Source organism: Bos taurus, unplaced genomic scaffold, assembly GCF_002263795.3.
Source record: "Bos taurus isolate L1 Dominette 01449 registration number 42190680 breed Hereford unplaced genomic scaffold, ARS-UCD2.0 Leftover_ScbfJmS_264, whole genome shotgun sequence".
Taxonomy (NCBI): domain Eukaryota; kingdom Metazoa; phylum Chordata; class Mammalia; order Artiodactyla; family Bovidae; genus Bos; species Bos taurus.
Window position 1 is genome coordinate 572,588 of NW_020191578.1, and position 21,181 is coordinate 593,768.

At 42.7% G+C, this 21,181-nt stretch overlaps 1 protein-coding gene across 1 annotated transcript in view; it reads right to left on the reverse strand.

Annotated features, from left to right (window-relative positions):
- Positions 1–21,181, reverse strand: part of LOC100848700 (ATP-binding cassette sub-family C member 4) — a 164,021-nt gene that overhangs the window by 116,345 nt on the left and 26,495 nt on the right. Inside the window, exons 5-11 of the mRNA XM_024989169.2 lie at positions 19,842–19,931; positions 17,348–17,511; positions 16,097–16,222; positions 14,502–14,751; positions 9,616–9,717; positions 7,192–7,281; positions 3,093–3,284 (exon numbers count right to left, since the gene is read on the reverse strand). Of these exons, the coding sequence (XP_024844937.1) occupies positions 3,093–3,284; positions 7,192–7,281; positions 9,616–9,717; positions 14,502–14,751; positions 16,097–16,222; positions 17,348–17,511; positions 19,842–19,931 (1,014 nt within the window). The remainder of the gene's footprint in view (positions 1–3,092; positions 3,285–7,191; positions 7,282–9,615; positions 9,718–14,501; positions 14,752–16,096; positions 16,223–17,347; positions 17,512–19,841; positions 19,932–21,181) is intronic.

Genomic DNA, 21,181 nt, shown 5'->3' on the forward strand with positions numbered 1-21,181 from the left:
GAGAGGTGGGAGGTGGGTTCAGGATGGGGGGATATATGTATACCCATGGCAAATTCATGTTAATGTATGGTGGAAATCATCACAATATTGTAATTATCCTCCAATTAAAATAAATAAATTTTTAATAAATAAATAGGTGTTGCTTTTTTATGGCTTTTCCTCCAGGATTTGGGGAAGGTGGGAGTAAGGAGAACAATAAGGAGAAATGTTTATTATATTTATATGGATGGCTGGATGGATGGAGAGGAAAAGTTTAGAATAGCAACAATGGCCACCACTTACTGAAACCCTGTGTTTACATTTCATAGGCATTGTCTGTAGCCTTTACAGTAATCCCACCCCTCCCCCATTTAATAAGAAAGGAAACTGAGACAAACACCTAGAGTCACTATCCAGGACTGTTTCTCTCCAAAGGCCAAGCCTTTTCTACAAGACATGCCCTCTCTGTGTCTACAACCAGACTAACTCCAGGACACCACTATTTCCTGTGTCCGCCTTATGTCCATAATACTGAGATCTGGAATCCAAAAGGAGATAAGCAGATGCTCTCATAGCTTACTAAATAGTTCCTAGGTGTTGTAAAGTCCTTGCTAAACTCTTGTTAATCAGAGTCATAGATGACATTTCAGAGCAGCAACAAAACCCTCTGACCCAATGTCCTCATTTTGCTTCAGAAATGTCAGAAGTCCAGGCAGGTAACAGGACGTGTCCAGAGTAACAGCAGGCAAGTGATGAACCCGGAGCCAGAACTCTCCTCTCCGTTACTTCTCCACGCTGGGCCTCCCTTCCTGCCAAGGAGGGAATGGGCACAAGGGACCCCAACTCCATGTCCCAACTATGCAGCAGAACATGAGAGCAGTCCATGTTTATAGACGTCAAATCATGTACAGAAGAACTGCTGTGCATCCCAGTCTGTGCTGCACACATGCCCCATTGGGTGAAGCCCCACAACACTGCCCACATTAGTGGTCCAGCCCCACGAGGCTGCAGAAAGCATTGGTCCCCAGGATCTGAACTTGAGCTACAAATGTAGGGATGAGGTGTTTCATCTGTCCAGGCCTCAGTTTTACTAACTATAAACTGAAGATGGGAATATTGCAGATATTCATAAAGAATGAATAATTAATAAACCTTTTTACATGTGTGCATGCACATGTGTGAAAGGCAGAAAAATGATTTGCACGTGGACTCTGAATTAATGGGAGCTACTGTTCTCACTGTTCTGCATTTGCTTTCCCTTCTTATATGGTATCTGCTGCCAAGTCGCTTCAGTCGTGTCCGACTCTGTGTGACCCCATAGACATCAGCCCACCAGGCTCCCCCTTCCCTGGGATTCTCCAGGCAAGAAAACTGGAGTGGGTTGCCATTTCCTTCTCCAATGCAGGAAAGTGAAAAGTGAAAGTGAAGTCACTCGCCTCGTAGCAACCCCATGGACTGCAGCCCACCAGGCTCCTCCATCCATGGGATTTTCCAGGCAAGAGTACTGGAGTGGGTTGCCATTGCCTTCTCCGTATATGGTATCTAGACCATTTAATAAAAATCTAGCTCATGTCTGCTAACTTGACATCATTTCTGCAAATTTACAGTCACCCATTAACAAGAACCTGGAGTAAAGAAATGATCCCATTAAACAAGCAATTCTGCGTGTCCACATCATTGTGAAATGCTGCTCACCTGATGCAGGGCTTCCCTTGGTGCTGGTGGTAAAGAACCCACCTGCCAATACAGGAGACAGAGACTCGGGTTTGATCCCTGGGTTGGGAGGATCCCCTGGGGAAGGAAATGGCAACCCATGCCAGTATTCTTGCCTGGAGAATCCCATGGACAGAGGAGTCTGGCAGGCTATAGTTCATAGGGCCACAGAGCTGGACACTACTGAAGTGACTTAGCATGAACACACACACACCTGATGCAACCTACTATGTTCAAGCCCTTGTTCCAGGAGAATCACAATTTCCTCACAAAGCAGGTCTGGAACCTTCAACACCACACCTTTGAAAATCTGTCCCTGTCTTTTCCTTACAGTACAAAAGAGCAGTCAGATGTCCAGACTGCACGGAAGAGACCCCAGGGGAGACCTTTAATGATATAATTCACTGATTGTTTACAACCCAAGAGAGTAACCTAGTATTTAACATTATTTACTCTTTTTCCTTTCTTTTTGTCAGTTGTATTCTCCTATCTCTTAAGTTTAGGTCTCATCGTTTACTCACTAATCTTATTTAATTCCCAAAATACAGTTAAACCTTTCGTCTTACCATTCTCTGTGAAACTCAGTGCCATTTCTGAAAACAATCTCCCTCAGTGAAATGACAGAGTATTAAAAAGAAATTTTAAAACATTCTGGTTTCCTTAAATAATAAATTACAAGTCAAAAATGAAGTGGTGAGAGAACCTCACAGACTGAATGGGACCAAGGAGGCATCAGCCAAGTGCAAGGGGCAGACCTTGTGTGGGTTCAAACAGTGGTGAAGATTTCTCAGTGAGATGATCAGCAGCATGTAAACACAGATTAGCATGTGGGTGATATTCAGGAATTTGAGGCATTTTTCAGATGAAATAAAGTAGTGGTTTTTTTCCCCAAAGCTTTCCCATCTTTTAGAGAAAAATAATGAAATGTTTACAGATGAACTGATCTGAGGTCTAGGATCTGCTCCACGATACTCTGGGGTGGGGGTGGGGCTGGGACTGGCATGGGCACAGATTCCACAAGACTGGCCACCACTGATTCTGGCTGAAGCTGGGGTGGGTACATGAGGGTTCATTACACCATGCTCTCTGCTTTTGTAAATATTTATAACTTTCCATTACAAAATGTTGAAAGTGAATGAAAACTTCACAGAATGAAACAACCCCCTCCTCCCTCCAGAGAATGTATTCTGTGTTAGTAACCTATAAGAATTAAAATGACAGCCTGTGTAAATACATATGCTTATTTATGTAAGCCTGCTGATTTATCCAGAAGACCAACTTAAATATTAAGCAACATTCAAAAATCTATTTTTTAAAAAGAACTTTTAACAAACCTTGTAGTGTAAACCACTATCATCATTTGAAATTCAAGTATAGGCAACTCAGAAGTCATTACTCACCTCTTCCAAAGCACAAGCCCTTATTACTCCTTCATATCTGTCTTCTTTATATTTCTTCCCAAATAAAATGTTACTCTTTACAGTCCCTGGAAACACCCAGGGCTGCTGAGAAACATATGCGATCCTCCCGTGCATGCTGACCTGTCCCTGGCTCGGGGACAGCTCCCCCAGCAGAGCGTTTAGCAGTGATGACTGAAACAGAGGGCAACACACATGTGAACAGGGTGCACGCAGGATGGAACACGCCCCACAGCACAGCCGACCCCACCCTGGCGCTTCATACATGATAGAACACTTTCCTTCAACAGGATAAAGTACAGCCCTCACAGTTGAGACCAAAATAAAAAAAAGTGAAAATAACATTCATGGTCAATGAAAACGACTGATAAGGAATATATTAATAGTATAAACAATCTACTCTGCCCGAGTATCGCCCCAGGTGAAATTCTACTCAGCAAAGAACAATTGAGAATGTTTAACATCCTTCTCTCAGAGAAGACAATAGCACCTCACTCCAATACTCTTGCCTGGAAAACCCCCTGGACGGAGGAGCCTGGTAGACTGCAGTCCATGGGATTGCTAAGAGTTGGACATGACTGAGCAACTTCACTTTCACTTTTCACTTTCCACTTTCATGCATTGGAGAAGGAAATGGCAACCCACTCCGTGTTCTTGCCTGGAGAATCCCTGGGAAGGGGGAGACTGGTGGGTTGCCGTCTATGGGGTCGCAGAGAGTCGGACACGACTGAAGCGACTTAGCAGTAGGAGCAGCAGCAGCAACGTCCTTCTCTAGCAGAGCCCAGCAGAATATGTATTTGATATATTTGATGTCTAGTGCAATTGTTCCTGCATCTGGTATCCTTTACTCAACAAACACTTGTTCTTAAAAAGCTATGTGTGAAGAATATAGCCAAAGATCATTAATTTAAAGAACTCTCAAGTGAGTTGTGTCTGCAGAGCAAAAGTCCATGACAGAGGAAATCAGCACCCTTTTATGTACACATCCCACATTTAAAAAAATAATTTTATTTATTTTTAGTTCTTTTATATTTTTCATTTACTTTTTTTTTACAATGTTGTGTCAGTTTCTGCCATACCACAATTCTATTTATTTTTGCTTGCACTGGGTCATCATTGCAGTGTATGGGGGTTTTCTTGTTGAGGCTCTAGTGGGCAGGCTTCAGCAGTTGTGGCCCGTAGGCGCAGTTGTTGCACCTCCAGGCCCCAGAGCAGAGGCCCAACAGTTGTGATGCGCAGGATTAGTTGCTCCACAACTGGGAGGTGGGAACCTCCCAGACCAGGGACTGAACCTGTGTCTCCTGCATTAGCAGGGGATTATTTAACCACTGAGCCACCAGGGAAGCCCACACCCCACCTTAGGTTTCTGTATTTTGTTGTTTCAGACCAAGTATATGTGCACTTTTCCTTTCAATCTTCAACATGACACAGATGTGGCATGTGTGTATCCACACCATCAGAGTGCTCACAACACTGGGCTGAAAGAATATGTCTGCATATCTGTTTCGCCCCACAACCAGATTGCTTCTGAAAGGCAGAGAGTCAAGGTCTTGCTCACTTCTGTACCTTTATCTCCAGCACATGGCTGCACATTCACTACACATGCACTGATGGGATCATGTCAAGTCATAGGAGGAAATGCTCAAAGCTTCCAGGAAGAGGCTTTATGATCTCCAGACAGCCTGGAAAGGCCACTAAGATGAAAAGAAGTCCCCATTGTCTCTGTATATCCTGAACAGTCAGTTCAGTCATTCAGTCGTGTCTGACTCTTTGCAACCCCATGAACCGCAGCACATCAGGCCTGCCTGTCCATCACCAACTCCCAGAGTTTACCCAAACTGATGTCCATTGAGTCGGTGATGTGATCCAACCATCTCACAGCATTAGGGTCTTTTCAAATGAGTCAGCTCTTTGCATCAGGTGGCCAAAGTATTGGAGTTTCAGCTTCAACATCAGTCCTTCCAGTGAATATTCAAGACTGATATCCTTGAAGATGGACTGGTTGGATCTCCTTGCAGTCCAGGGGATTCTCAAGTCTTCAACACCACAGTTCAAAAGCATTAATTCTTCGGTGTTCAGCTTTCTTCATAGTCTAACTCTCACATCCATACATGACTACTGGAAAAACCATAGCCTTGACTAGACAGACCTTTGTTGGCAAAGTAATGTCTCTGCTTTTTATTCTGCTGTCTAGGTTGGTCATAACGTTCCTTCCAAGGAGTAAGCATCTTTTAATTTCATGGCTGCAGTCAGCATCTGCAGTGATTTTGGAGCCCCGGAAAATAAAGTCTGACACTGTTTCCACTGTTTCCTCATCTATTTCCCATGAAGTGATGGGACCAGATGCCATGATCTTCGTTTTCTGAATGTTGAGCTTTAAGCCAACTTTTTCACTCTCCACTTTCACTTTCATCAAGAGGCTCTTTAGTTCTTCTTCACTTTCTGTCATAAGGGTGGTGTCATCTGCATATCTGAGGTTATTGATATTTCTCCCAGAAATCTTGATTCCAGCTTGTGCTTCTTCCAGCACAGCGTTTCTCATGATGTACTCTGCATACAAGTTAAATAAGCAGGATAACGATATACAGCCTTCAAGTACTCCTTTTCCATGTCCAGTTCTAACTGTTGCTTCCTGACCTGCATACAGGTTTCTCAGGAGGCATGTCAGGTGGTCTGGTATTCCCATCACTTGAAGAATTTTCCACAGTTTATTGTGATCCACACAGTCAAAGGCTTTGGCATAGGCAATAAAGCAGAAGTAGATGTGTTTCTGGAACTCTCTTGCTTTTTCCACGATCCAGCCGATGTTGGCCATTTGATCTCTGGTTCCTCTGCCTTTTCTAAAACCAGCTTGAACATCAGGAAGTTCACTGTTCATGTATTGCTTAAGCCTGGCTTGGAGAATTTTGAGCATTACTTTACTAGCATATGAGATGAGTGCAGTTGTGCAGTAGTTTGAGCATTCTCTGGCATTGCCTTTCTTTGGGACTGGAATGAAAACTGACCTTTTCCAGTCCTGTGGCCACTGCTGAGTTTTCCAAATTTGCTGGCATATTGACTGTAGCACTTTCACAACATCATCTTTTAGGATTTTGAAAGAGCTCAACTGGAATTCCAAAACCGCACTAACTTTGTTCATAATAATGCTTCCTAAGGCCCACTTTACTTCACATTCTATTATGTCTGGCTATAGGTGAGTGATCACACCATCGTGATTATCTGGATCGTGAAGATCTTTTTTGTACAGTTCTTCTGTGTATTCTTGCCACTTCTTCTTAATATCTTCTGCTTCTGTTAGGTCCATACCATTTCTGTCCTTTATTGAACCCATCTTTGAATGAAATGTTCCCTTGGTATCTCTAATTTTCTTGAAGAGATCTCTATTCTTTCCCACTGTATTGTTTATTTCTTTGCACTGATCGCTGAGGAAGGCTTTCTTATCTCTCCTTGCTTTTCTTTGGAACTCTGCATTCAAACGGGTGTATCTTTCCTTTTATCCTTTGCTTTTTGCTTCTCTTCTTTTCACAGCTATTTGTAAGGCCTCCTCAGACAGCTATTTTGCCTTTTTGCATTTCTTTTTCTTGGGGATGGTCTTGATCCCTGTCTCCTGTACAGTGTCACAAATCTCCATCTATAGTTCATCAGGTGCTCTATCATATCTAGTCCCTTAAATCTATTTCTCACTTCCACTGTATAATCATAAGAGATTTGGTTTAGGTCATACCTGAATGGTCTATCGGTTTTCCCCACTTTCTTCAATTTAAGTCTGGTTTAATTTAATTTAATCCTGAACAGCTGTCACATAAATAATTTCCTTCACTGAGACATCCAAATTCCACACAGGCAGTTCCTAACTGGGAAATGGGAAGCACCAAGAACAAAAAGACAGTGTGCATTTATCCTGATTTATTTGGCCATGAAACATTCTTGTAAAATAAATGTCCCATGAACACACCTAGAGAGACACTGTTCTAGATACACTCAATTCAAACTGAGTCACAAACAGATCTGGGCTCAACTCTGAAAATTTAACAGGAGCTGCAGCATTGCATCAAGCTGACAAAAGACATCATTAACTTACCTTTCCTGCTCCCACAGGTCCGACCACAGCTAACATTTCACCAGGCCTGACAGTAAAGGAAAGTCCTTGTAGGGTTGGGGTCTCTGATGCCTACAAATTAAAGTTTTTAATTTAATTTACCCATTTTAGTAAAGTAACACAAATTTTTTTAGAAAGTGGAAAATATAACAATAATCAACATAATTAATATGCAAAATATAACACACATTTTTCTCTTTCCTATTTTTTTATTTTATTTTTAAACTTTACAATATTTTATTGGTTCTGCCATATATCAAAATGAATCTGCCACAGGCATACATGTGTTCCCCATCCTGAACCCTCCTCCCTCCCCATACCATCCCTCTGGGTCGTCCCAGTGCACCAGCCCCAAGTATCCAGTATCATGCATCGAACCTGGACTGGTGACTCATTTCATATATGATATTATACATATTTCAGTGCCATTCTCCCAAAACATCTCACCCTCTCCCTCTCCCACAGAGTCCAAAAGACTGTTCTATACATCAGTGTCTCTTTTACTGTCTCATATACAGGGTCCTGGAGACCTCTTCATCAAATTTTATCTCTTTGGGGATTTGAGGTAGCTTTAGCTCACTTTAGGAAGTTTCCTTCTTTTTTCCAACTACCACAAACTGCCCTCATTTCATATGCTAGCAAAGTATTGCTCAAAATTCTTCAAGCTAGGCTTTAGCAGTACATAAACTGATAACTTTCAGATGTATAAGCTGGAATTAGAAAAGGCAGAGGAACCAGAGATCAAATTGCCAACATCTGTTGGATCACAGAAAAGCAAGGTAATTCCAGAAAAACATCTACTTCTGCTTCATTGACTAAAGCCTTTGACTGTGTGGATCACAAAATACTGTGCAAAATTCTTCTAGAGATGGGAATACCAGACCACCTTACTTGCCTCCTGAGAAACCTATATACAGGTCAAGAAGCAACAGTTAGAACTGGACATGCAACAACAGACTGGTTCAAAATCAGGAAAGGAGTACGTCAAAGCTGTATATGGTCACCCTACTTGTTTATCTTTTATACAGATTACATGATGCAGAATGCCAGGCTAGATGATCAAAATGGAATCTAGAATTCTGATAGAATATCAATAATCTCAAACATGCAGATGATGCCACTTAATGGCAGAGAATTAAGAGGAACTAAAGAGCCTCTTGATGAAGGTGAAAGAGGAGAGTGAAAAAGAGTGAATGTTGGCTTAAAACTCAACATTCGTACAACTAAGATCATGGCGTCTGGTCCCATCACTTCATGGCAAATAGAAAGTGGAAACAGTGACAGATTTTATTTTCTTGTGCTCCAAAATCACTTCAGACAGTGACTGCAGCCATGAAATTCAAAGATGCTTGCTCCTTGGCACAAGAGCTATGACAAACCTAGACTGTGTATTAAAAAGCAGAGGCATTACTTTGCTGATAAAGGCCCATCTAGTCAAAGCTACGGTTTTTCCAGTAGTCATGTATGGATGTGAGAGTTTTCACCATAAAGAAGGCTGAACGCTGAAGAACTGATGCTTTTGAACTGTGGTGTTAGAGAAAACTCTTGAGAGTCCCTTGAACAAACAAGTCAATCCTAAAGGAAATCAATCTTGCATATTCATTGGAAGTACTGATGCTGAAGCTGAAACTCCAATACTTTGGCCACCTGCTGTGAAGAGCTGACTCATTAGAAAAGACCCTGATGCTGGGAAAGACTGAAGGCAGGAGAAGAAGCGGACAACAGAAGATGAGATGGTTGGATGGCATCACTGACTTGATGAACATGAGTTTGAGCAAGCTCCTGGAGTTGGTGATGCACAAGGGAGTCTGGCATGCTGCAGTTTATGGAGTGGCACAGATTTGGACATGACTGAGCAACTGAACAGCAACAACAACAGAAATGTTGGAGTGGGTATCCATCCCCATGGACCGGGGCCTGGTGGGCTACAGTCCATGGGGTCACAAAGACTCAGAGACAAGTGAAGCAACTGACACTTCACACTTCAGCTCAAAATATTAGATCTGGGTTTTCAAGAAAAGCTATTTGTGCTCTATATCTTTTGTTTAAGGTGATCCTATTGTATAGCACAGGGAATTATATTTAATACTCTGTAATAAAACATATGAAAAACAAACTACAAATTAAAAGAAGAATTTATATACTTTAAGGTCAACATGTGCTAATACCCTGAAAGCTCTCTTGAAAATGGGAAAAAGAGTAACATGTCAAATGCCTCAGGCTGATTTTACACTTAATCTCCATTCATTGCAAACTTCATCCCTGATTCCGAGAATTTTTATAATATATTCTAAGTAAATGATCAAGTCACATTTTACAGTATATGTAAAATCTCAAAATTCTCCAGTAAATCTATGTCACAGTTATCTTTTAGCAGTCATAATTTTGGAAGGCCAGGTTTCTTACCTTTTCCCAAGAAGCTGTAAAAGCTTGCACATCCACGATCTTTTTACCATCTGATGGCAGCAGAGGGTAGCACTGTGTTATCTCATCAAGTAACAAAAAGTTCTACAGAAAAAAATCAAAACATAGATTGTTTATACTGCAAGAACAAAGCACAAACAAAACAACTGCTTCTCTGGAATTGGCAATAAAAAGTTTTATACCTATCATTTATACCTACCTATCATTTTACAACTGTATTTTATTAGGTCTTGGTTCACATGAGAACTATTAAATAGTATATAGTATATAATATATCATTATATGCACAACTAAGTATATAATATAGTATAGCATATATATATATATAAAACATAGCATATACACACATATGTAGAGTATGTATGTGTGCGTGTCTGTGTGTTTGTGTGTGTGTAAAATAAATAAATAAGAGTTCCTGGCCATGAGGCTATCTTTGATACTTTCTCAACAAGTGTACGGGTTCCTCTCTAAAAAGAAAACATGGCTTCAAACTCCAATACATTTAGAACCTGGACATTTTTATTGTTTTACTTTTGTGTTACCAGCAATAAACAGGTGAGCTGGTAGGAAATTATTTCATAAATACTAACTGAATCCCACCATGTGCCAAGCACCATGCAACACTGCTAGGAACACAGAGAGGAAGGCCCTCCCCAGGCCGTCAGGAAGCAGGTGGCACAGTACACGCTAGGAACACAAAACCAGTGACAGAAAACCTGAGTGCAAACTCTGTACACAACGCTTTTCTCCTTGTGTGTGTCAAATCCATATCACCACTTGTCATTAACTATTACTAAGGCATCATTCTAAAAAGAAAACAGTGTTAAATTTCTATCTCTTAAAAAATATTTTATAAGCCTTTTTCACAATCACTTCCTCTCCTTAGTCAATGCCCTCTTTCCTCCACAGCAGGAATGGCTGCACCTCTCACTTTTTGTTATCTTCTACACCACTTTGCTGCTAACTGATACAAAGTAGCTGAAGGAAACAAAGTCTTATAAATTGCTACAAAGCTGACAAACACATACAAGAAAACTCCCTCTTGCCTTGCAAATACTAGATATAATTCAATGAGAAAAGCTAGAGCAATAGAGAAGTTGAACATACAACTTAGACCACTCCCACTCCCCAAGGTCCCCAAAACTGTGAACAAGAGGCAGAGACTGCTGGCTGTCCTTGAAATCTGCTCTTGTTCTTCTGAGGTAACAAACCCTGGATTTTAGCTGCATGTGGCAGCCTGAAAGGAGGCCCTCCCTCTCTCTGCAGGCTCCCGAGCAGACAGGAGCAGCCACGTGACCAAATCCAGGGCCGTGGAGAGTGACAGCAACCAGGACCTTCCTCCGTCCCAGCCTGGGCCTTGGGGACTGCCAGCGGGGTCAAGGTCACATGCAGTGGAGTAACATAAGAAGAGAGAAAGAGTCTGGGTCCCGACACCATGGAGGTTCACACTAGCCATGGGACTTTTATGGGGAGAGTTGTATCGTCACATAAAAGATACATCCTAACCCCAGTTATCTCAAAATGTGACTCTATTTGGAAATTTAGTTGTTGGAAATGTAATCAATTAAAGTGAGATCACAGTGGAGTTGGGTGGGCCTTGAATCCAATATGACTGGAGTCCTCATGAGAAATGTAGATACAGACAGACACACAAAAAACAGCTACCTGATGATGGAGACAGAGGCTGGGGTGATGGCTTTCAAGTCAAGAACACCAAGGTTTGCCTGCAACCACTCAGAGCTAGCAGAGGCAAGAAAGGATGCTCCCTTATCGGATTCAGAGGGATCATGACTGTGCTAGCAGCTTGATTTCAGACTTCTAGCCTCCAGGACTGTGAAACAAAACTTTCCTGTGGTTTTGAGCCACATGTTTTGTGGTACTTTGTATCGGCAGCCCCAGGAAATCCATACAGAGCCTCACAAGGATTCTTGCATGAGAGAAAAACAAATGAACCCTGTAAGCAGCTTTAGCCTGGGTACCTCTGGGACCCACAGGTAAACCAAATCCTAACCCATATGGGGAAAAACTGAAACAAGCATGTGAGGATGTTTGAGAAAGAAAAAGACACATAAATAGTAACCTACTACCTTAAACATCTTGACACCCCATCTATCGTGCCTCAGAGTCATAAATGTGATTGCAAACTTCTACTTTAAAAGAAGAACTGGTAAAAACTGAATGTGAAAACTCTTGTGCAGGAAAAGAAAGACAGGATCTTTGCATTTATGTCAAATATCAGCTGGTGGAAGATGCTTTCATTCATCCCTTCATCCTCTCATCCTAGCTCACTGAGAACCTAATGCTGAGCACAGTGACTCCTACCCGGCCACAGCCTGTGTCCACTGGGAGGCAGGATGGATGGAGAGTGGTCTGAGGACACGTTTGCAGGTTTTCAACCACTGCAGCCTGAGTTCTCTCTCCCCACCACCATCGTCAGCCAGGTACCGTCTGTCGCCTGTTCTGACACAATTCATCTCTCTCCCAACTCTCTTTTCCTCTTGAAACAACATAATTTCAGAATCTCACTCACTATTAGTTATTTCAATAATGCAACTTTTCTTTTGCTTGTTCCTTCCCCAGTCCTCCCCAATACCACTGACCCCACCCCAAGACCACTCCCTCCTGATCCCCTTATAGCCCCTCAGAGAGTGTCCACAAGCTTAACACTCCCCACCCATCGCCTCCACTGACTCAACTGCACCTAAGTCCATGCTCCCCAGGTGGCCTCTGCCTGGACACCCTAAGTACTGACCCCACCCACCCTTCTGGTCCATCTCAAATACTAACCCTACTGAAACCAGCTCAGCACATCCCCAGATGGCACTGCCCTCCCTACCTCTGAATCCCCTGAGGAATACTAAGTCACACAGAGGGGAGACACTACATCATTCATGTGCTTTTACAGTCCCAACTCCAGCTAAGACCTAGCCTTGCACAGTTAGCCCATCAAGGACATCAGCTAAAAGAAGGAACAGACTGCATGGCTGTTCAAACCATCCAACCACTGATTTCATGGCTACAGCCTTACACAGTCTAAGCTGACACAGCAACAAGCAAAAGGTGATGAGACAGGCTGGGACCTGGGACCCTCTACCGGAGTGCTTGCATCTGGACAAATGTCTCCTTGAGCAACAAAATACAAAGAAATCCTAAGGGACTAAACATACCTGCACACATGCAAAGGCAATCATGAACAATAAGATACAAAAACATCACAAGCTAACTGGCATTTCTGAGCTGCTGGGAGCAAAGCAGGGAACTGTGCACGATCTTGGCACATGGCACCTACAAGACGGTGGGCAGACCACGTAAGTCATCCCTGTGGCTCAAACCACCAATCCTCCCCTACCCTCACCCTACTTAAGGAACCAGCCCACTCTTCTCAAAGCATCAACGGGGCATCAGTTTCTTGTTTTCATACTTTGTGCTGTAGCACAAGCCTCAGTGAAGCCTTGTTTGAATTTCTTGTCTGGCCTATTATCAACTTCTATTGATTAAAAAGACTGAGGGCCCTGGAGAGTAATGTATATGTTATATATCTGGTCTAGACAGAATCAAATTCCAGTTTCAGCTTAAGTGTGTAACCAAGACATCAATACTCAATGTGTATACATTAGAATAGAAACACCACACTTTAAAACAAAAAATAAAGAAAAGGAAAAGTATGCCCTATGTGAATAATTAAATTTATTGAGCACTTGTCCACAAACAATACCTCTGAGGTGAACAGATGTCACAGTCCTCCAAGGGTTAAATGAGACCCCATTCAACACATGATCAGCTTGTAAAGGTGCCAGAAGTGCTGGCTGGATTTTTCTCCAAGACTCAGTCTGATGAAAAAGCTGAAAGTAAATGGCCAGTAGAGCCACGAATTGCAGACCCAGAACAGGTTATGCAGGAAAGTTGATTCTACCAAAAAGACTGACTTGCTTGTAGCTGGTAGTGGAAAACAGCCTCAGAGACAGATTGTTACTAGATGTTAAAGTTACGGAAGATTTTAGTGAGTATTTTGAAGTTGAGATCTTTTGCAATCCTATTGGAGTCATCCAAGGGCAGGACCATGGGTCCCCCTTCCTCACTTAGAGAAAAATAGAGAGAGTTCTTGGGCTTATGAGGTCATAATAAATCATTCATTTTTACAGAGCTGATTTAATCTTCATTTTAAACAGAAATACTTGAGCACCTACTGCGTGCCAAGACCATGTGTGACTACTTAGGGACATTTAGTTTATTTACCCCTGACTACTTAGGGATATTTAGTTTAAAAGAGGAGACAATAAGTATGATTGGAATTACAAGTTTGAAAGGAAGAGGGCAGCTAGAGACAGGCTTAGACACTAAGTAAAATAATGACAGAAATAAAAATGTAGAGATCAGAAATCAACAAGAAAATATCTTTTGGAGGAAAGACTCCATTTTTAAACACAGAGAACTAAGTGAATCTGAGGCCACTCTTCCTGCCCTGGGAACAAGAACTTCTCAGCAAGTTCCTCCCCTCCCGGCCCAGAGAGGAATCCTAGTCACCTAGGACCATGCACCATCACTGCCTAGTCATTCCAGTCAGCACAGGAGATGCATCTGTTTGCTTCTCCTGCTTTTAGACATTTTAATCATCTTGTAGCCTTCACTGCACGTCAAGAGCCTGTGCTGCTGCCATTTGTACTACTGGCCCTAAACAAGCATGGATCTTACAGTACTTTTAACACACTTTACCTAAGAAAAGACGGGAATACATATACTTTGGAAAGACTGCCAGCTTGGCACTGGAAGAGTTAAATCTCACCTAACTGGCTCACAGTGACACCACATAAAAGAGGCATTTTGGGTAAAATCCACCTATAACTTAAAAAAGTTATTTTTCACTAAACCTTGATTCTTCGGATGCTGACGACGGCCTCTGACACCTTCTGGACGGCCATGGGGAAGTAGAGGGTGCTTGAGAACCGCAGAGCCTCGAACAGTGTCACCACCACAAACACTTGGCTGGCTGAGATCCGGTTGTCAAGGAGCTCATTGGTGATGAAGGTGACAAAAATCATGATTTTGCTCACAGCAAAAAATGATGCCAAATTCATGCCTCTAAGGTAGGAACTTTTCAGAATCTTGGAAATTTCCTTACTGTAAAAAGAAAGTAGGACAAAGGTTTTATAAGAAGCATCAGCATACAAGGCATGAATTCAGTGCCCTGTGTAAGTGGCCCCTTTCTAGGGAATGGACACAGATTAAGAGAAACCATCCCTCACATCATGGAGACATTAGCATAGTGCACACTCAGGGGTCTGCCCGACACCAGGACCACACACTTCATCCCCACTTCACTCTTTCAAGTAAAAGGAGGCTTTCTGTCACAATTTCAAACATTTCGGGTCAATCTGACGGGGTCTGAACATTCATTCAACAAACATTCATAATCACAAGTCTGTTCCAGGCTCCTCACAGAAAGACACAGTCTGTCCCCTCCAGGAGCTCATGAACTTATGGGCAAAGAGAATTAGAAACCACAAAATTGGGAGACAATAGACAGAGACAGTCATCGCTGTGATGATCCCCCCAAGGGGGCCCAGAGCTGGGATATGTAACTCTGAGCAGTGGAGTCAGAGCAAGTCACACACATGTGGACCCTGAAGATGAGCTGGAGTCAGTCAGGCTTGGAGGCCAGAGAGAAGGAAGATGGGCTCTGCAAAGGTGCAAAGTGAGAGATGACAAGGTGGGGTCAGAGAAACGGTCACCAGGTATTTAAATGAAAGATGGAAAAACAGTCTAAAAACATGAAGCAGAACAAAAGGGACAGTATTTTCATAGCTCCATTTGAAATGAACAACAGTGGCTCATGAGCTTTCATGGTGGTAAAGAATCCACCTCCAATGCAGGAGACACAGGTTCAGTCCCTGGGTCTGTAAGATCCTCTGGAGGAGGAAATGGCAACCCACTCCAGTATTCCTGCCTGGGAAGTCCCATGGCCAGAGAACCCTGGTGAGCTACAGTCCATGGGGTCACAAGGAGTCAGATCCGACTGAGCAACTAAGCACAGCAACAATGAACAATAGTGATTCACACAGTTTGACTCAATACAAGTATACCAAGTCTCTATAATCTTCCTGGTTATCAGCCATCACCATAAATTACAATTTTAGTTTGAATGTCATTGTCTCAAATACTATGTTAAAAGCATTGCTTATTGGGATTTGAGGTATTAAGAACTACTTAGAATTTCATTTCTATATAAGTAAGGAGCATATATATTTTTTCCTTTGAGAAGAGGGCAAATGAAAGAGCAGGTTAAATGATATCTCCACTATTCTTAACCCTCCTGCAACATGTAGGGGATGCAGTGAATAGTTAGTATTTAAGTTCACCTCAATGTGAAGATGAACTTAAATACTTCTTTGGTAAGACATCTAAAGTATCCAATAGAATAGGAAATAAAGCATGAAAATATGGAGTGATACCTATATAAACTTACCTTCTCAGCCTGGTAATATGATTTATAAATGACTTTTCCCAAGCATTCACTTTAATTGTTCTGATGCCAGTTATGACTTCACTCATGGTCCTGATCCTCTTTTCTGTGAGAGCAGTGGTCTTACTTCTGAGGGGACAGACATGAGATGAGCCTTAGTGACCACAGCCCAACTTTCCTCAGCAGCAGCAGCAGGAGTGGGCACGGGGGTGGGGCTAGGAATAAAATTATTCTCTACAGCCCTTTTGCACTTAGAACACAGGCAGGTCCTACTCAAAGTACAAATGGAGAAAAAGGCTTCAACTAGGAAGTCAACCATTCAATCCATTTCAAGAAGTAACTTGGAGAATGTGCAGCATCGGCTAAGAAATATCTGAAATGTGTCAGATACAAACCATCTGCTCAAAGAGGTCACGGTCAGGTAGGGAGCGAGAAAGACACCCAGGAAGACAGTGTCTGTGCTGTAATAAAATAGGAGAGAAGTTCTGGGGAGCAGAAAAGATGGGGAAATTCCACCAGGAAAGGAGAACAAGAAGAGCTTCAGAGACCTGGCAGCACTGGAACACAGCCTCAAAGGATATGGAGTGTCTATCCCTCCAGCAAAGACAGGAAAGGAAATTCCAAATAAAGAAAGACACCAAGCACAGAACTGAACACACACAACAAACACAAGAACTTAGTGAGCTTCAAATAGCACAACATCTCCATCACGTGACAACCACCCACCTCCAACACTCTGAGACCTGCTTCAGGTCTAAGTCAGCATGAGAAGGCTCTTCACCACCAGCCACTTTTCTGTTACATGTGCTGCTGTGACTGTGGGGCTTCATAAAGACACAATGAAGATCAGCCTGACCCTGGGGGTGCTTATAACTTAATGGAAACATGAATAAATACCTGAAAGGCTCCAACACAAGCATAACAAAAATACATGCAGTAAGAAATAGGGCTACAAGGTTATTACTATTTACCAATATTTAAATAACTTGGACATGGGTAAATTCTGCTGAAGGACACTCTACTTTTTCAGACACGGTGCCAAGAGGACCCAGTGAATGCCTTTCCTGTTCCTGTTTTAGGACCAGCCTTCAGTTTAAGGCTGGAGCCTCCACTGGCTAAGCCTGTAGGGTCTACAGCTCACACAAAGAAGAGACTAGAGAAGGCATTTGTCTTGTTTTTAAACAAAAGCATCAAGCAGACTGTGGATGTTACCAAATACGTATTATCAATTTTTAAAAGAAGTGTTTCTCTTACCGGAGTGATGAAAACAACTTCCCGAAGCAGCTTTGCAAAAGCAGAAGAATAATGAGAACCGCCATCCCGGCAAGACATGATATTCCTATTTCCATCCAGAGCAGGGTGGTCACTGCAACAGCCTGCAGTGGCCCCACCCACAGATAGTGCAAGAACATCGTTACCTCAAAAGAGAAAGACAAAGCCTTCTTCAGTTCAGTTCAGTTCAGTCACTCAGTCCTGTCCGACTCTTTGTGACCCCATGAACCGCACCACACCAGGCCTCCCTGTAAATTACTAACTCCCGGAGTTTACCCAAACTCATGTCCATTGAGTCGGTGATGCCATCCAACCATCTCATCCTCTGTCATCCCCTTCTCCTCCTGCCTTCAGTCATTCCCAGAATCAGGGTCTTTTCAAATGAGTAAGCTCTTCACATCAGGTGGCCAAAGTATTGGAGTTTCAGCTTCAACATCAGTCCTTCCAATGAACACCCAGGACTGATCTCCTTTAGGATGGACTGGTTGGACCTCCTTGCAGTCCAAGGGACTCTCAAGAGTCTTCTCCAACAGCACAGTTCAAAAGCATCAATTATTCAGCACTCAGCTTTCTTTATAGTCCAACTCTCACATCCATACATGACCACTGGAAAAACCATAGCCTTGACTAGACAGACCTTTGTTGACAAAGTAATGTCTCTGCTTTTTAATCTGCTCTCTAGGTTGGTCATAACTTTCCTTCCAAGGAGTAAGCGTCTTTTAATTTTATGGCTCCAGTCACCATCTGCAGTGATTTTGGACCCCCCAAAAATAAAATCAGTGACTGTATTTGCGATGAAGTGATGGGACTGGATACCATGATCTTAGTTTTCTGAATGTTGAGCTTTAAGCCAAATTTTTCACTCTCCACTTTCACTTTCATCAAGAGGTTCTTTAGTTCTTTTTCAATTTCTGCCATAAGAGTGATGCCATCTGCATATCTGAGGCTATTGATATTTCTCCTGGCAATCTTTATTCCAGCTTGTGCTTCTTCCAGCCCAGCGTTTCTCATAATATACTCTGCATATAAGTTAAATAAGTAGGGTGACAATATACAGCCTTGATGTACTCCTTTTCCTGTTTGGAACCAGTCCATTGTTCCACGTCCAGTTCTAACTGTTGCTTCCTGATCTGCATACAGGTTTCTCAAGAGGCAAGTCAGGTGATCTGGTATTCACATCTCTTTCAGAATTTTCCACAGTTTATTGTGATCCACATAGTCAAAGGCTTTGGCATAGTCAAAAAGCAGAAATAGATGTTTTTCTGGAACTCTCTTGCTTTTTCTATGATCCAGCAGATGTTGGCAATTTGATCTCTGTCTCCTCTGCCTTTTCTAAAACCAGCTTGAACATCTGGAATTTCACAGTTCACGTATTGCTGAAGCCTAGCTCGGAGAATTTTGAGCATTACTTTACTAGCATGTGAGATGAGTGCAATTGGGCAGTAGTTTGAGCATTCTTTAGCATAGCCTCTCTTTGGGATAGTATAAAAGCCATTAAGGACAGAGTATAGACACAATATGCTCTGAAGGAACAGACAGAAACCTAAATAGAAATGATCTCACTGTGTTTTTAACCTGCTAAAGCAGAAATCCAAGTGTCCATTCCAGATGACACTGTTCCAGGGCAGCATAGGGCTGATTTCAGGGATGTCCCGGGAGAATCAGAGCAGCAGCAATGAAGGAAGATGTGGATTTTGACCACAGCAAAGATGAGCTTAGGGCTTCCCCAAATGCTCTCCATCCCAGAGTTTAGCCCCCATCTCCCCTGGACTCCCCAGCATCCCAGGAAAGCCTGTATTATGGTACCTACTGCTCTCTCCAGTAATTACTTGTGTGTTTACCTCCCTGATAGACTGTGGTTTCTATATGGCAGAAACTAAGCTTTATTCATCCCTGAAAGTAGGGGCCTTACTTCATGTTTGATGAATGAATACTGAAAAGAGAAGTGTCTACTACAACACAGATGTGACCAACAGCTATGATGTTCTGGGTCATGTGATCTATGTTTAAGGTCAGTGGAAAAAAGAGTGTGTGGGGACAGCAGAGAGGAGGTTGTGTCTGGGGACCACCCACTTGAAGGCTCCCTAGGCAGCAGACACTGAACAGGGTGCAGGGGAAAAAACAATCCCTGACTACTAGGCCTTCATCACCTAGAGGAGGAGGAAGACAGTTCAGCAACACCTACACCACGTGCCAAGAAGGGCCACTCCAGGAGGACCCCTTAGGACACTAACCAAGCTGGGCAAGAACACTGCTGCCTTTTATTATTAGAAAAACAAAACTCTCACTTATGAAACAATACATAAAATTACATCGAATTTGCACACTGAGAAGTGAAAGTTGGATAAATAGAACCTTTGTCTTAAATCCTCAACAGTACCCTGGCTGACAACAAACCCTAGCACCTGGTATTCCAATAAGCTGAACCCAGTGAGAAGAACAGGAAATGGAAGAGGATCCCTCAGGGGCAGCTCACCTGGTCAAACCTGTTCACATCGTTGGACAGCAGGTTGACTATCTGGCCTGTGGTGGTCTTCCCCATGGCTGAGCTACTCAGGCGAAGGGCCTGAAATGAGAGAGGGAGACAGAGATCCGGATTCCTAAGGTGATACCAAGTCATCTTAGAAAATAACACAATGGAGCATGTATTCCAGGGGTCTTGAGTGATGTCAGCAGGAGCAGGATGATCCCTGACAGCAGGGCTCTAGGGACCCTTGCTCAGCTTCTAACTCCTCAGCAAGTTAGGAGGTGGGTGGTGGCAGCCCCAACCACAAAATCAGCAAAGGAGGAGCAGGAGGTAAAAGCAAAATCCACCCCCTGTTTCAGTGAACTTGCACCTGTCTGAAGGTTAAAGGGTATAGGTTTAGACTTAGGAGCCAACTAAGTAATTTTTAGCCAAATTGGATGAGACTGGAGAGGTTGCCTTAGGAAAGAAATTCAGAGACTTGGATTCAATCATTCATCCTGTGGGTGACAATATTTAAACACTTTGGGCTTAGTTTCCTCATTCTGAAACGAGCAAGTATGATGTTCAAAACACTGTTCCTGTGAGGAAACTGTGGTCTTGATGCCAGTCTGCTGATTTTACAAAATACACAACCCGTGTTGCTCAATCCCTTTATTTAGTAAGAAAAATGCCCTAGAGATCTGAGGAAGCTGAAACGACACCAGGAGCTGCTTCAACAGACCACCAACTAGAGCCACTGATCCAAACAAAATGTCATACTTCATAAGAAACTTTTTCTTTACTCCTCAAGTTAAAGAAGAAAACAATGATCAAGTGAGAGGGTAAAATGATATAACCACAATGGAAGAGAATACAGAAGTTCCTCAAAAATTAAATATGACATTAGCATGCTGCTGCTGCTGCTAAGTCGCTTCAGTCATGTCTGACTCTGTGCGACCCCAGAGACGGCAGCCAACCAGGCTCCCCCATCCCTGGGATTCTCCAGGCAAGAATACTGGCGTGGGTTGCCATTTCCTTCTCCAATGCATGAAAGTGAAAAGTGAAAGTGAAGTCGCTCAGTCGTGTCCGACTCTTAGCAACCGCATGGACTGCAGCCTACCAGGCTCCTCCGTCCATGGGATTTTCCAGGCAAGAGTACTGGAGTGAGATGCCATTGCCTTCTCCGTGACATTAGCATACAATACAGCAATTACACTACTAAGGATACACTCAAGAAAACTAAAAACACAAGCTTGAACAGACAATCTGTACACTCATATTCACAGCAGCAGTGTTCACAATAGTTAAAAGGTGGAAACAACTGTCCACTGACAGATGAGCAAACACACAGCATGTTGCATAGGCCTACA